The sequence below is a fragment of the Silene latifolia genome, chromosome 2 (genome assembly GCF_048544455.1).
Source record: "Silene latifolia isolate original U9 population chromosome 2, ASM4854445v1, whole genome shotgun sequence".
Lineage (NCBI taxonomy): Eukaryota > Viridiplantae > Streptophyta > Magnoliopsida > Caryophyllales > Caryophyllaceae > Silene > Silene latifolia.
The window spans coordinates 164,605,900-164,619,542 of NC_133527.1; the positions used below are offsets into that span (position 1 = coordinate 164,605,900).

The 13,643-nt window shown below is 35.9% G+C and overlaps 2 protein-coding genes across 2 annotated transcripts; both read right to left on the minus strand.

The window, feature by feature from the left end:
• Window positions 1-3,439: 3,439 nt before the first annotated feature.
• LOC141641564 (uncharacterized) lies at window positions 3,440-4,060 on the minus strand. Its single transcript, XM_074450221.1, has one exon. The coding sequence runs from the start codon at window positions 4,058-4,060 to the stop codon at window positions 3,440-3,442; it is 621 nt and encodes a 206-aa protein (XP_074306322.1).
• Window positions 4,061-4,172: 112 nt separating this feature from the next.
• LOC141641565 (protein FAR1-RELATED SEQUENCE 5-like) lies at window positions 4,173-6,691 on the minus strand. The gene is made up of 5 exons (XM_074450222.1): window positions 6,658-6,691; window positions 6,524-6,568; window positions 5,884-5,977; window positions 5,675-5,779; window positions 4,173-5,607 (listed from the first exon to the last, which is right to left on the minus strand). The coding sequence occupies exons 1-5, from the start codon at window positions 6,689-6,691 to the stop codon at window positions 4,173-4,175; spliced, it is 1,713 nt and encodes a 570-aa protein (XP_074306323.1).
• Window positions 6,692-13,643: the final 6,952 nt, after the last annotated feature.

The window sequence follows — 13,643 nt, forward strand, 5'->3', positions numbered from 1 at the left end:
TCTGTGTGTGGATACACTTATCCAGTTGTGAGGATACGAGTTCTTGGGGCTGTGCGAGATACATCCCATTTGTTGCTTGGATACACACCTGCAGCTGTCTGCATACACACCTGCAGCTGTCTGCATACACACCGGCAGAATGTGCCGTTACGCATTGTTGGCCGTTTAGATACACATATCAGAATGTGCGGTTACACATCTCTGGTTGCATACACACCTGATAGTAATTTCTGTAGTAGTTTATAGTTAGTTATCCATGTTCGTCTTTAGTTTTTATTTCCACTGTCACGAAATGTCTCTCCACTAGTTTTAGAGTTCCTTTCCCTTCATCCTTTCTTGTCCTCAGATCGATGTCTCATTTGATCGATTTTCATCCTGATTTTTTTCTTGACATATACTCTTAAGTTCAAGCCATTTAACTGTATTGAAAAGTGTCTCAGTGTGTACTGAAGTGGACCGAAGTGTAGGAATCAGTCGTTTTTTCTGTGCCTTCATATATGTTGGGAGGAAAACAAACACAAATATTCATGTTAATTTACTGTTTTACACAAATTTATTGTAAGACGGAATCTTTAAATCACTTTTGTTTAGCTACTAATAGAGTTTGTGTTTAGATCCATTTTACAACTATATTAACAACCTCGTGGTTATATTCCGTGGATACACACCTGCAACTAGTGTGGATACACATCTCTGGCTGTTGGGATACACACCCGCTGGTGTGTGAATACACAGCCCTGGCTTTGTGGATACACATCCCTACAGTTTTGTAGGCACTTATGTGCCGGAGATGTTAATTTTTTTTTACATATAAAATTATTTTGAACTAACTTAATGTTACTTTTTTCATGTTTTATGACCAGGTGAGTTCGTAGATGGGAGTGTGTTTTGAGGATGTATTGTGCGTAGTGAAATGTAATTGAATTTAATGGTGTTGTGTTCAAACATTCCAGGAACATTTGTGACTCAAATGTTTTTGTTCATCAAATGTATTTTTGTTTCAATCCTTTTTCAATGTATGGCTACTATTAATACTATTCAGTTATTAAATTCCTATTAACACATCTTGCGGTTATTGCGTGGGTACATATTACTGGTTGTGTAAATACACATATATGACTTTCTGGGTACAGATACACCCCCCGTTCTTTGTGTGGATACACACCCATGGCTGTGTGGATACACACCTGCATCTGTGTGGATACGCATTGTCGGCTGTCTGGATACACATCCCTGGCTTTGTAGATACACATCCCCGGCTTTGTGGATACACATAATGTTCCTGGTATAGGCCATTGGACAGTTACACTTCAAAATAAAAGTATCTAGTCCGCGCTCACCAGATGAATCTCCACCACCTCCTTTTTAGTACTAGGCATACTATACTTTTTTATTGTTGTTTCTACTTGTAAAACTAATGAAACCGAAGTATCCGAAATGTAGATATTCTTCAATAATTACAAATTGATTCGTCAACGATTTTGGACGTACTATTATTTGCCTATCTAGTATGTATTGATGAGGTCATTTCAGGTTCGTGTTAGGTCGTGTTAGGCTTTGTGGATACACATCCCCGGCTTTGTGGATACACATAATGTTCCTGATATAGAACCGATATTGCAACAAATGGATGATACATAAGGCCATATGGGTTAATATTCATGTGCACCTTGACAGTAGAAACTCGGAACTCAGTTTTAAAACATTGATTAACAATAACTATTATGAAATCCAAGAATAATAATAATACAAGAAATCAAGATATAAGAAATGAATAAACAACTTATATATTCATCAATAGTTTCGGACTTATAATAATACTAAGTTCTTAATTCTATTAACAATTGGTACCCGACAAAGCGAACGGAAATTCTACAATCCAATTTTACCCAAATTCTGACTTGGCCGTACCAAATCCAAGCTGTTGCTCTATCTCTTTAAACTGAACAAGACTCAATTTAATCTACTTATTATTCAAAATGTGGATTGTAGCCGATCTTTGAAGTTAATAAAATATAACCAACATAATAAAAAGTACAGTACAAATTAATAATCCGGAAAGTAATTGCGGATTTCAAAACGAATATCACTGAAAACATCATTATCACCTTCAACCCAATCCACCGGGTCGTTTTCCCATGCAAGCGGAATTGTCCCGAACTCAAAGGAAGGCCCCTTCGCATACAAATATGCGACCAGTCCCAAATCATCTCTATTAGCAACCCATAAATATGGCCCTGATGGAGGTTTAACGTTTTCAAACCACCACCTCGAAGCTTCATTATTAGAAAAAGCGCGCTCCAGTTTGCGAGCTTGAAGGAAGCATTTGCGCTCATCTCCCGCTCCAAACTCAATCATTGCATGTCCCTTGAACGACCCAATGTCAGTAATAGCCGGGTGGATAGCTTGAACTAAATTTAATCCAGCACCCCGAATAATTTCTAATAATCTGTCAAGATCATATGAGAGAGTTTCCTTTCCAAACCCATCTCGTGTGCTTGGCAAATTATAAAGAATACACATCACAGGTTTGACGTACGATATTTCGGAATGGTGTCCGAAACTTTCTACTGAATCAAAGGATTCTACATCAGATTCATAGGATGCATCAGATTCATAGGATGCATCAGATGCATCAGATGAATTATTAGAAGACATAATGGTTGAGAGGGAATTCAGTATGGATTAAGTTTGAAGTTTTTTGAAACAAAGAGATTGTAAAACCTATTTATATAGAAGTAATAGGTTTGAATGAATGAATGTTTGGTCTGAAACGTTGTAAATAATTAAGGCAGATGCAATGTTTGAATGAATGAATGTTTGGTGTGAAACGTCATTCACAGGTTTGAAATAATTCATGGCACTTGCCACGATGTCTAGAAATGTCTAGAGATGTGTAAATGTGTGGTAAATAATTAAGGCAGATGAAATGTCTAGAAATGTGTAAATGACGGTTTAATCCAAAAAGAATTGAAACTCATTCTTCGTTTAATTCCAAGTGAATGACGGTTTCAGATGGGTCCTGTGAATGACGGTTTTAGATACGAGAAAAACTACACCAATTCACTATTCCCATTGTTTCATCAATTTTTTAAAATAAAGAACTTAATCTTCAATTTGTATTTATATTTTATTTTTAATTATGTGTGTCACACCTCGACTTTTGAGGGTACACAATAAAAGTTAGTATAATAATAGAGAAGCAAAGTGTTTGAACAGTAAATGTGAGACATTAGACAACCAAATAACACTTCGCGACTTGGGCAATTCCTACTATCATGATGCGTTAATTAAACATACTTCTTAGAAGTCTTTACTTACTAGAAAGAGCACTATTTAAAGTCAAATACAACATACTTCTTAGAAGTCTTTACATACTAGAAAGTTTTTAGAATACTTAATACAACTTAAACTTTTTCTAGCTGAAATCAAACCGGACTCACTTTTGAGTGGCTCGACTTGGGCAATTCCTACTATCATGATGAGTCATTTCACCGCAAGCACGACATTTCCTCAAGGGCTTTGCATTTTCTTGTACTGCCTTTTCCTTGTTTGAAGTAATCTGTCTTCCTGATCCCTTATTCTTACACTTTTCTGGTGGTAGAACACTAGCTTCAGACGGTATTTTCGAGCCAATAAGCATCTCAATTTCAGCTTTCTTGTTTTTTGACTTCCCACGCTTAACTGAAATCATCAATTTCTCGTTGAAAGCGCGAAGAAGTTCAAGCAGCTCATCACCAAGTTCCTCATTATCTTCAACAAGCGAAACTGAAGTAAATACTTCTGACCACAATTCACTTATCTTACTTTGGTGGTTTTCTATTGACATACAATCAGCTAGGAGGGTTGTCCCAACAACATTAAAAATGGGACGACAAGTTGCATATTTGCCCCATCTGTCTAATAGATACTCCGTAGGGATATCATCAAATCCTCTATCTTTTAACACCCACATAACATGCTTACAAAGTAACCCAATCCTTTCAAACATCTTACATGAACAAGAATATTTATTACCACTTAAATCAACTGTGTATACTATGTCTTTATCGCGGTCCATTATTGAAATATGCTCATTGTTGTCTTCAGTTGTCCTAGGTGAAAGACCACAAGTAAAATACGCAGCTTGGAGTTCTTCTTGAAATTGATAAAAAACAGTGGTGGTGTAAAATTCAGAGGTTTTTTTTTTCTAGAAGGAGAGGTGTTGATAATTTTGGAGAAGAGTTCTTATCATCGGCAGTCACCTTAGCATATTTCCAACGCTGCGCATCCATAGCCGATTGGAAACGCATCCAAAACTCAACAACAGTGAGGTGCGGGTTTGTGAAATTTCCAAAGAAGCTATTTTCAGATTCTGACCTTGATGTTGTGCGCATAATCCCACCAAGATATATGTCTCTGAAGTAGGCAGGAATCCAACTTGAACGTATGTCAAACATTGACTTCAGCCACTCATGATCAGAAAACTCATACGAAGAAAGGATTGATTTCCATCTCAATTCAAATTCTTGTGTATCAATCTCTCCATCCCAAACAATAGAATTTATTTCCTTCAAAAAGTTTGTGTTTTGGCAAATTGTCGGCCCGACTTTGTCTGGCAACTTTTTCGTTATATGCCACATGCATAATCGGTGTTGTGTTTTGTCACCAAACACATCTTTTACAGCTTGATTGATGCCTTTGCATTGGTCAGTTATAATTGTAGTAGGATAGCAATCACCCATAGCCTTCACAAAATTCTCAAATAACCAGGTAAATGATTCTCCATCTTCCTTTCTTAACAAACCACCCGCAAAAGTGACGCATCTTTTATGGTTGTCCACACCAGTGAACGGACAAAACACCATTTTATACTCATTGAAGTTATAAGTAGCATCAAAAGAGACGGCTTCCCCAAAAAGGGCATAGTTTTTAATTGAGATTGGATCTGCCCAAAAAACCTTACTTAGTCTTTTTTCATCATCCACCTCAAAGTCAAAATAAAATGATGGAGACATAGCCTTTTTTTGCATGAAAGTTTCCAATAACATTTCAGCATCATATTCCTTGATATATTTCTTAACATCCCTTGAAAAGTTTTTGAAATCTTCTAAAGAAGCCCCAACATTTTTGTACCCTTTTACATATTCCTTAAACATTCTAAAGGAATCCACTGGACCATGATTTACTCTTGAATTATCCATGATCATTTTCTTGTGAAAGAGATTCAAATTCCTAGATGGTTTCATATGAACCATTGTAGCTGGGGTAACCATTGCGTGTGTGTGTACCTCAACAAAATCATAAATTTGGTATTCACTGGTGTCAATTCTCTTAAAACTAACCTTAGCTTCACATCCTGTTCTCGTAACAGTCCTCTTTCTTTTAGTCCCCTTGTTCCTACTTTTGCCTTCTTTATTACACACACAGCGCTTGTGTGTAACAATCCCATTAACCAATTTTGTTGAATCTAACCTTGGAATAAACCCACAAACTTTTGCGTATTTGTTGTAAAAATCTATTCCATCTTCCAAATTTGAAAACATCATACCGTTGATTGGTTTTAGATCTTTACGGACAGACTTGGGAATCCAAAATTTGTGTTTTGAGAACCAACTTGTGGGGTTTCTACAAGACAATTTAACCAAAAGGTTGTTATTTTTAAGGCAAGTACATTATATTAGTTAAATCAAACCTTGTAAATGAACAAACCACAATTTTTTTACCTGGTGCATTAGTCAATGGAATCATAGGAGGTATATCATTGTTCATTAGAGCATCAACATTAGAAGCAACTATACTGTTTGCACAGGAAATGACACACAGTAGGAAACGCATTATGTTCCAGTACCAAAATCAGTAAAAATATAGTCCATAGGTACATATTACTATGATATTAGATACATGCTTTCGCTACATTTTTGCGTACCTGTTGCATCTGTCAAGGGAAGTACAACCAGTATATCTGAGGCATGGACATTAGTAGCAGGTATACTATCTGCACAGGTACACATCTCATTCAAATTAGATACAATAATTCATATGTCACTATACATCAACAATTTGTGCAGAGAGAAAGAAGTTTTCGATTTTCAAACTGCTAAACATTCATCCAAAAATTTTCAAATGCTATACTAGCTTAATTTTTTGAAAGACTGCTCTACGGTGCACAAAATCATAATCAGTACGAGTATTTATCACATACGGAGCACAGATTTTCACACCCAAGCCACATTAGGTACACTATTTTAGCTAGCCAGATACACTTTGTTTTAGCTAGCCAGATACATTTTTTTCAAAATAGCTGGAATGATGTATCTAACAGCCGAGAGATGTATCTTTGGCTAAGAATTTTATTCTGTCGAGAGATATATCTTGTGACCCTCATTAAACCACCCAAAAAAATACAAAAACGATCGGAAAAATTATCCTGACTAGAAAAATTATACAGAGGTACACATCTTTGTGATCCTAAATACACTACTTCAGTTTAGTAGATACAAGTATCTGACATTCCGCAATAAGAAAAAACAGTAATATGTACCTATAACTTCTTCTGTCATTGATTCATCCTGTTTTCCGTTATCACCTACAACACCTTAAGCAATTTCAGAAATGGATCCCAAATTTAATTGAAAAAATAGTTCCCAAAAATGTATTTACAACAATAATTCATACCTGAATCAGTAGAAGATGATGAAATTATAACCATCCTAAAAATAGTATCAAAACGCAAACTAAATTACCATCAAAATCTCAAAATACGATTAAAATTGGTAAACCCTAATTTTAAGAATTTCAATTTGTTCAAACCCTAATTTACGATTTAAATTTTGTAAACCCTAATCTGAGTAAAAGCTTACCTCTTAGATTCGCATGGGACAGGAACAATAATGGCGGAAAGTAGGATGATTTTGCAGCAATGGAGATCGCGTTTCTTCGATCAATTTTTTTTTTTTTTGTTGGGATGAGTTTTTAGGTGAGGGTGAGTTTTATTACCGCGCTTGAACTGTCCTTTTTAGATGGTTCGTACGGTTCGTACGATAAGCTAGTTCGTACCTGAACCCGCCTATATATATATATATATATATATATATATATATATATATATATATATATATATATATATGAGGCAAGATCCGGTGAGTTTGCCACTTTTTGTGAGTTACCCCCGCATTTATATACCATTGGATCTAACAAGATCAAGGGCTGAGATTAGACCCAAAAAAATACACACACTCATTTTTTTCTCTCTCTTCTACATAATCTTACGTTTTCCCTTTTTTTCTCCAGCTTTCTTCATTCTTCACCTCTTTATCTTATTTTCTTCAAATTCATGGCATAATCCAGTCAAATCTTTACGAAACCGGAGTAATTCAAGTCGAAAACACGAAATTAATTCATTATCTTCATACACGCATCAATCGTCAGTTTTTGCCCAAAATTTGCAGAAACCCTAGCGCAAATCGACATAATAAAGGTAAGAGTAGATTATATAACTCGATATATGTTATTTTGCGAGTTATTTCAATTGCTACTCTGTTAGTATACTTGTTTATCATACCTTTGGCATTTGATCGATGATTATTATCATTATTCTGAAAATTTGTTGGTAATCTAGAGTAGCACACCAAGTGCTTGTTAAAATGTCTAGTTGAATATAGAAACTCGGTTATTGTAATGAAGAAACGTGATTATTTAATAGTTATTCAAATGCAGAAAATCAGTTATTGTATTGCAGAAACCCAATTATTGTAATGTAGAAGCTCTGGTTTGTTTAATTATTGTAATGTAGAAACGCAGTTATTGTAATGAATAAATTGTGTTATTGCATTGAGATGAAATTCAAATATATTCAAATTTCTTGTTCACTCGTTACTTGTTGTAATATTACATCTCGATTATTGTATTACTTTAAGCCAGTTATTGTATTATTAAAACTCAGCTATTGTATCTTCTAGTTACTTCTTGAGTGTTTTGATAACTTATATTCTGCTTTTTGGTGATTTGCAGGTCAAGTCACGATAGACGCGGATAATTGACGTTCAATGGAAAAATTGATGTATATACTTGGTCATTTTAATGATGAAATGTAGTTATTTTATAGTTAACTCAGTTGTTTACTGAGAATAATATTTTCTAGTATTTATAGTTATTGTAATGTAGAAACTCAGTTATTGTAATGTAGAAACTCAGTTATTGTAATGTAGAAACTCAGTTATTGTAATGTAGAAACTCAGTTATTGTAATGTATAAATTCTACTATTTGTAGTTATTGTAATGTAGAAACTCAGTTATTGTAATGTAGAAACTCGGTTATTGTAATGAACAAAACATGTTATTTTATTGAGATGAAACTCAAATATATTCATATCTTTTGTTTGTTTTCATCTTATTTGATTGAATAACTAGTCATTTCCATTCAATCAATCATTGAGATTGATTAATGCAATAGGAAGATCTGAAAAATGAAATTATCATATATAACAAGGTTAAAAAATCACTTACTCTCATTATATAACTATTTTGTTCCCAACATATTACACTCAAAAATCTCCAACAAATTATATCTAAGCATCATCATCAACATTACAACTAAGCATTTCAAAATAATATATCTAACAATAGTAACATTACAAATACTACATATATTTATCTCCAATACTATGTCTAAAAGTAATTTTCCATCGAGAATTGTGTCTTGTCGCTGTTTCCACCCTTCTTCCACGAGTATTTCTTCCCGACGAGAAACATGTTTTGCCGTGAAGGAGAGGATTGCACCAGTAGAAAACAAAAGCTCACTGAAAGAAATAAAGCAAGAAAGGGGGTAAGTTATAAATAACTATGCAACTATAAACAATTATATAAACCACTACCATAACTCAGAATTGAAATAACTAAGTTAAGACAATACAATAATTGAGATATAATATTACTATAACCAACTGATTATATAAGAAGATGCCATCTTACAACAACTTTAATTTGAAATAACTAAGTTAAAGCAATACAATAACTAAGTTTGAATAATACAATAACTCGATTAAAGCAATACAATAACTGTTGTTAACAGATTAACACAACAAATAAAAAGTAACTACATCATACAATAATTGAGTTTGAATAATACAATAACTCGATAAAAGTAATACAATAACTGTTGTTAACAGATTAACACAACAAACAAAACGTAACAAATAAAAAAAAATGAAACGGATATTAGATAAGAACGATTATGAAAACGCACAAATCGGATCTAGAAAAACAAAATTAGTACTTACATAAATTGAAATTGAAGAGAAATACGAAGATGAAGCGAAATAGACAACGAAATCAAATGACGAAATCTACTTAATTGATGACAAATTCGAACGAAGATGATGAAGATTGAGTATGAAGATTAAGTTTGTAGCCTACAACTTGAACGAATTTGAATGATTTTGATGAAGACGAAATTTGATAATTGAACAAAATCAACGAAAAAAATAGTATAAAAGAAGAAATTTATTACCTAATTAGACGAAATTGAAAAGATGAAGTAGAACTGAACACGAAAAACAAGAAAGGCGAATAAGATCGAAGAAACAAGCACGAAAATCTGGAATTGAAATCGCATTAGACAAATTGATGAAGATTGATTTCATAATTTTTATCGATTCTTTTTTTTTGTTCTGGTTTGTTACAGGGTGGAGGGAGGAGAGAGAGTGATTTTTTCTAACAATAGGGGAGATTGAGGGAAAAGTGGGTATTTATGGGTTAAGTAGGATCTAATCTCAGCCATCCATCTTAGATTAGTTAGTGGTTCAGATTCAGAGGGGTAACTCACCAAAAAAACCAAACTCATATGATCCTATTTCATATATATATATATATATATATATATATATATATATATATATATAGTGTCAAGTTCTTCTAAGTCCCTTTTTTTTTGAGTCCATAAGTCCCTCCCACAACCCTTGGATCATGCATGGTGGAAGGTTGAGATTGAAAGCAAAAAACACACTTAACACTAATTAATTCACTTCTCTCTCTAGTTTTAATAATACATTCACTAATTCATTATCATACACAATTAACACCTGTGGACAACGGGCCGCCCACGGGGGCGCTTGGTGAGAGGTCGAAAAACAAGCGTTTGCATTTTGTATGGAGTCGCCACCAATTTTTATGGGAAATTGGAACCGTTCGAATACCTCGTGTCATGTCAAGACACAAAGTAGTGACATGAACACTAAGCAATCGTTACCCTTAGCATTCTATGTCTAGAATGACTCTCGTGGATGCCAATGAACACGGGTGCTCACGGAGATCTGGAGTAAGGGGTGAGAGTACGTATTAGGAAGCTCTTTTGATCGAACACATAATCCCGCCCGCCTCGATAACGGCCTCTACTAATGATTAGGGAAGTTATTCGTACTTGATATATCGTCGGCTATATGCATGCAATGCAACATCCAAGTTTTAATCCTAGCATGTGAAGATTTAACTAAGTCGGTTGACACGTAATTAGCATACAATTGGGTCGAAGTAGGATTTAATGTTGATTTACATGTGAAGGCATACAAACAATGAAAGAAATACAATAAAAGAAATACAATAATGAAAATTACATTAATTACATTGGATTAGGCGATTTATGTCGAAAATACCTTTAAAACGGATAATTTGAGAAAAAGGAATAAAAGAATGAAAATTAACGAACAGGAATTAAGTGATAATACGGATATTAGTTAATTAATTACGTAAACTAATTAAACTACGTCAAGGCAGAAACGTAATTCAGAGACAGAGCTCAACCTGGAACAGGCGCAGCAGAGACTGCGCCCTCTGGAAGAGGCGCAGCAGTTGCTGCGTCTGTTCCAAGGGTGAGTTCTGGCTGTGAAGCCGGAACTGCAAATCGTTAATGTTAATTGTTAATTTTAATGGATCGATTGATGATATTACTCGGATGAAAGTGATTAATGGATTATTTACATATGAATGGGTCATAAAAGCAATAAACATGAATGAGACGGATTTAAGATGGATTAATTACATGAAGGGACGATGTTAATGAATGAGATTAATAAACAACTAAACAAACTAATTAAATGATTAGGCTAAACATGATGAATATGACGAACTAACAATGAATATGGATGCAAAATATACCAAAGGTAAATTCCAGAAACTCAACATGACGAAATTGAATCTCTAAAACTCGAATTGAATATTAATGACAAAAACCCGCAAATATCGATTACTTGGGATTTAAGTCGGAACAATGATAATTAAAACATGTGAATTAATGATGATGAATATACATATGAATTATTGAACTATCATGCGAACGAATTATTAAAGACAAACATAAAACAAAAAGGAAAGACGAATTACAGAGGACGGAGGAAGAAGAAAAGAAGCAGGAACTGCGGCAGCCTCACGAAGAGGCACAGCAGGAACTGCGCTCCTTCGAAGAGGCGCAGCAGTTGCTGCGTCTTTTCTCGACGTCTGTCTACTGGAAATCCGCAAAAAACAGGTTTTTAAAGACGGTTTTAGAAATCAGTTTTAAAAGATGTTTTCGACATAAACCTTACAACAATGAATAAATAAAACACAATAAATAAAGAGAATTATACACCCTCAGACTTACATGTTGACGGAACGAGATGAACTAAGTATCGACTAGTGAATGCTCGACGCGAATGCAATGAAAGAGTGCCCTCGTAAGAGGAAAAACGATTGATTAATTTAAATTGATTATTGTGTAGTTGGTCAAATTGGTCGGTCATGCAACGGAGAGGCTGGTACCTGGAAAGATCCGAGCTTACGTGGTCGGAAGTCCAAGCACGTAGGCGCCAATTAGTAAGAACGAAGTCTAGAATGCAAAGGGAGAAGAGAAGGGCGGACACTCGCGTGAGAAATATGAGGAGCGAAGGCTCCTATTTATACTAATCACGTGAAGGAATAGGGTTTCGGAGACTCTTTGGAAGTGAATCTCGGAAAGATATAAAAAAGATACGTAAATCATGCAAAGAAGGGCCTGGGAAGAGGCGCAGCAGCCACTGCGTCCCTTGGAAGAGGCGCAAAGACTGCTGCGTCTGTTCCCGAGGAGGTTTCCTCTATTTGAAGAAAGATTTCGCGTTTGAGTTATGGTAGGACGGAAATAATTCGATTATCTTTTGAATATTACGGGATATTATTTGCCAAAAGATAAAATTTCATGAAACATGGAATAGAAACATCCGGAACATTCGAACATTCGACTCGGGATTTAACACTATCGAGAAAATGGAGACGGTTTTTGACCCGGACTCCGAATGTACTCTAATTACTGCCAAAACGACCGTATCCGGACGTAGATGACAACTAAGAGGTTGACATTAATATTTGAGCAAACACTTGACGATAATCTTACGAACTGTCACAAATCGTTCCGCGAATCAAACATGCGGCCCAATCATCACCGGGTGGTTTGCGGGAGGTGCGAAACGAGGTGTCTCTGAGCCCCCACTTTGACCGAGGCTTGGACAAGGCGAAAGTCAAAGTATAGCCATCAGGTCAATCGAAGATTACAACCTGACGACTATGGCGACGCGAGGCGGCTCAAGGGGTCTGAGCCAAGGACCTGTCGTCGGGAACATTTTAGAGTCTGTCGACTATCGGGGAGGGTCGTTTAAAGTCCATTAGACTACGTAAGGAGGCTCGCCAGCCATAAGAAGAAACCATACCTGGGACTTCTTCCTGAGATGCTTCCGGAGGTGCATAGGAGCTAAGGTTTGAGCTTGGGAGCTAAGGATAAGACCTAAAGGGTATATAAAGATTATGCTAGGGTATGGGGCCCTAAAGGAAAGCATTGACGGGAAGGGAGGCCAAATATGAGTTCAACTAAGTTTTGGGGTATAGGAACTCCTGGAGAACGACACCCTGTCGGACTCCGCGGGGAAACACAAAATATAGTGAAAGCAGCAGGACGTCGGTAGAAACTGCTGGGGAATCCGCTTGCGTCGGTCTCAAGCGAACTCTGGCAAAACTTGAGGTTGAATCTGCTTGCGTCGGTCTCAAGCGAACTCTTGTTGGGGAATATATTGACGACTAGGAACATCTTGATCGTCGTGGCAGAAATCCTGAGTGAGCAGTACTGCAAAATACTACTGCGTCGGACAAAATAAATTGAGCAATACTGCAAAATACTGCTGCGCGGGACAAAATGAATTTGGACAATACTGCAAAATACTGTCGCGTGGGATAAAACGCGGACCGGAACGAAAGAAAATCGTCGAAACGGACCAAAAGAACACAATAGCGTTGAAGAAGAGGCGCACCAAAGATGGGCCCACAAATAACGAACCCATAACGAATTTTTGAAAATTCGTATGGAGGGAACACAGGGAAGAGGCGCAACAAGAGCTGCGTCTCTTGGAAGAGGCGCAGCACCTGCTGCGTCTTTTCCCCAAATTGGCAATTTCCGCGTAAAAACGCGAAATCAGAAGGTTTATTTTCATTATTTCGAAATACAATTCCTTCAATTTCTCTCTCAAATCTTCACCATTTCCGTCGAGGTTGGATTCAAAAGCTTGCTTGAAATATGACTAATCGAGGTATGTGTCTTAATCTTGCATTAATCATCCGTATTTGTCGAATTTCGAGGCGCAAGAACTAGGGTTTTCGACCCTTTGGAT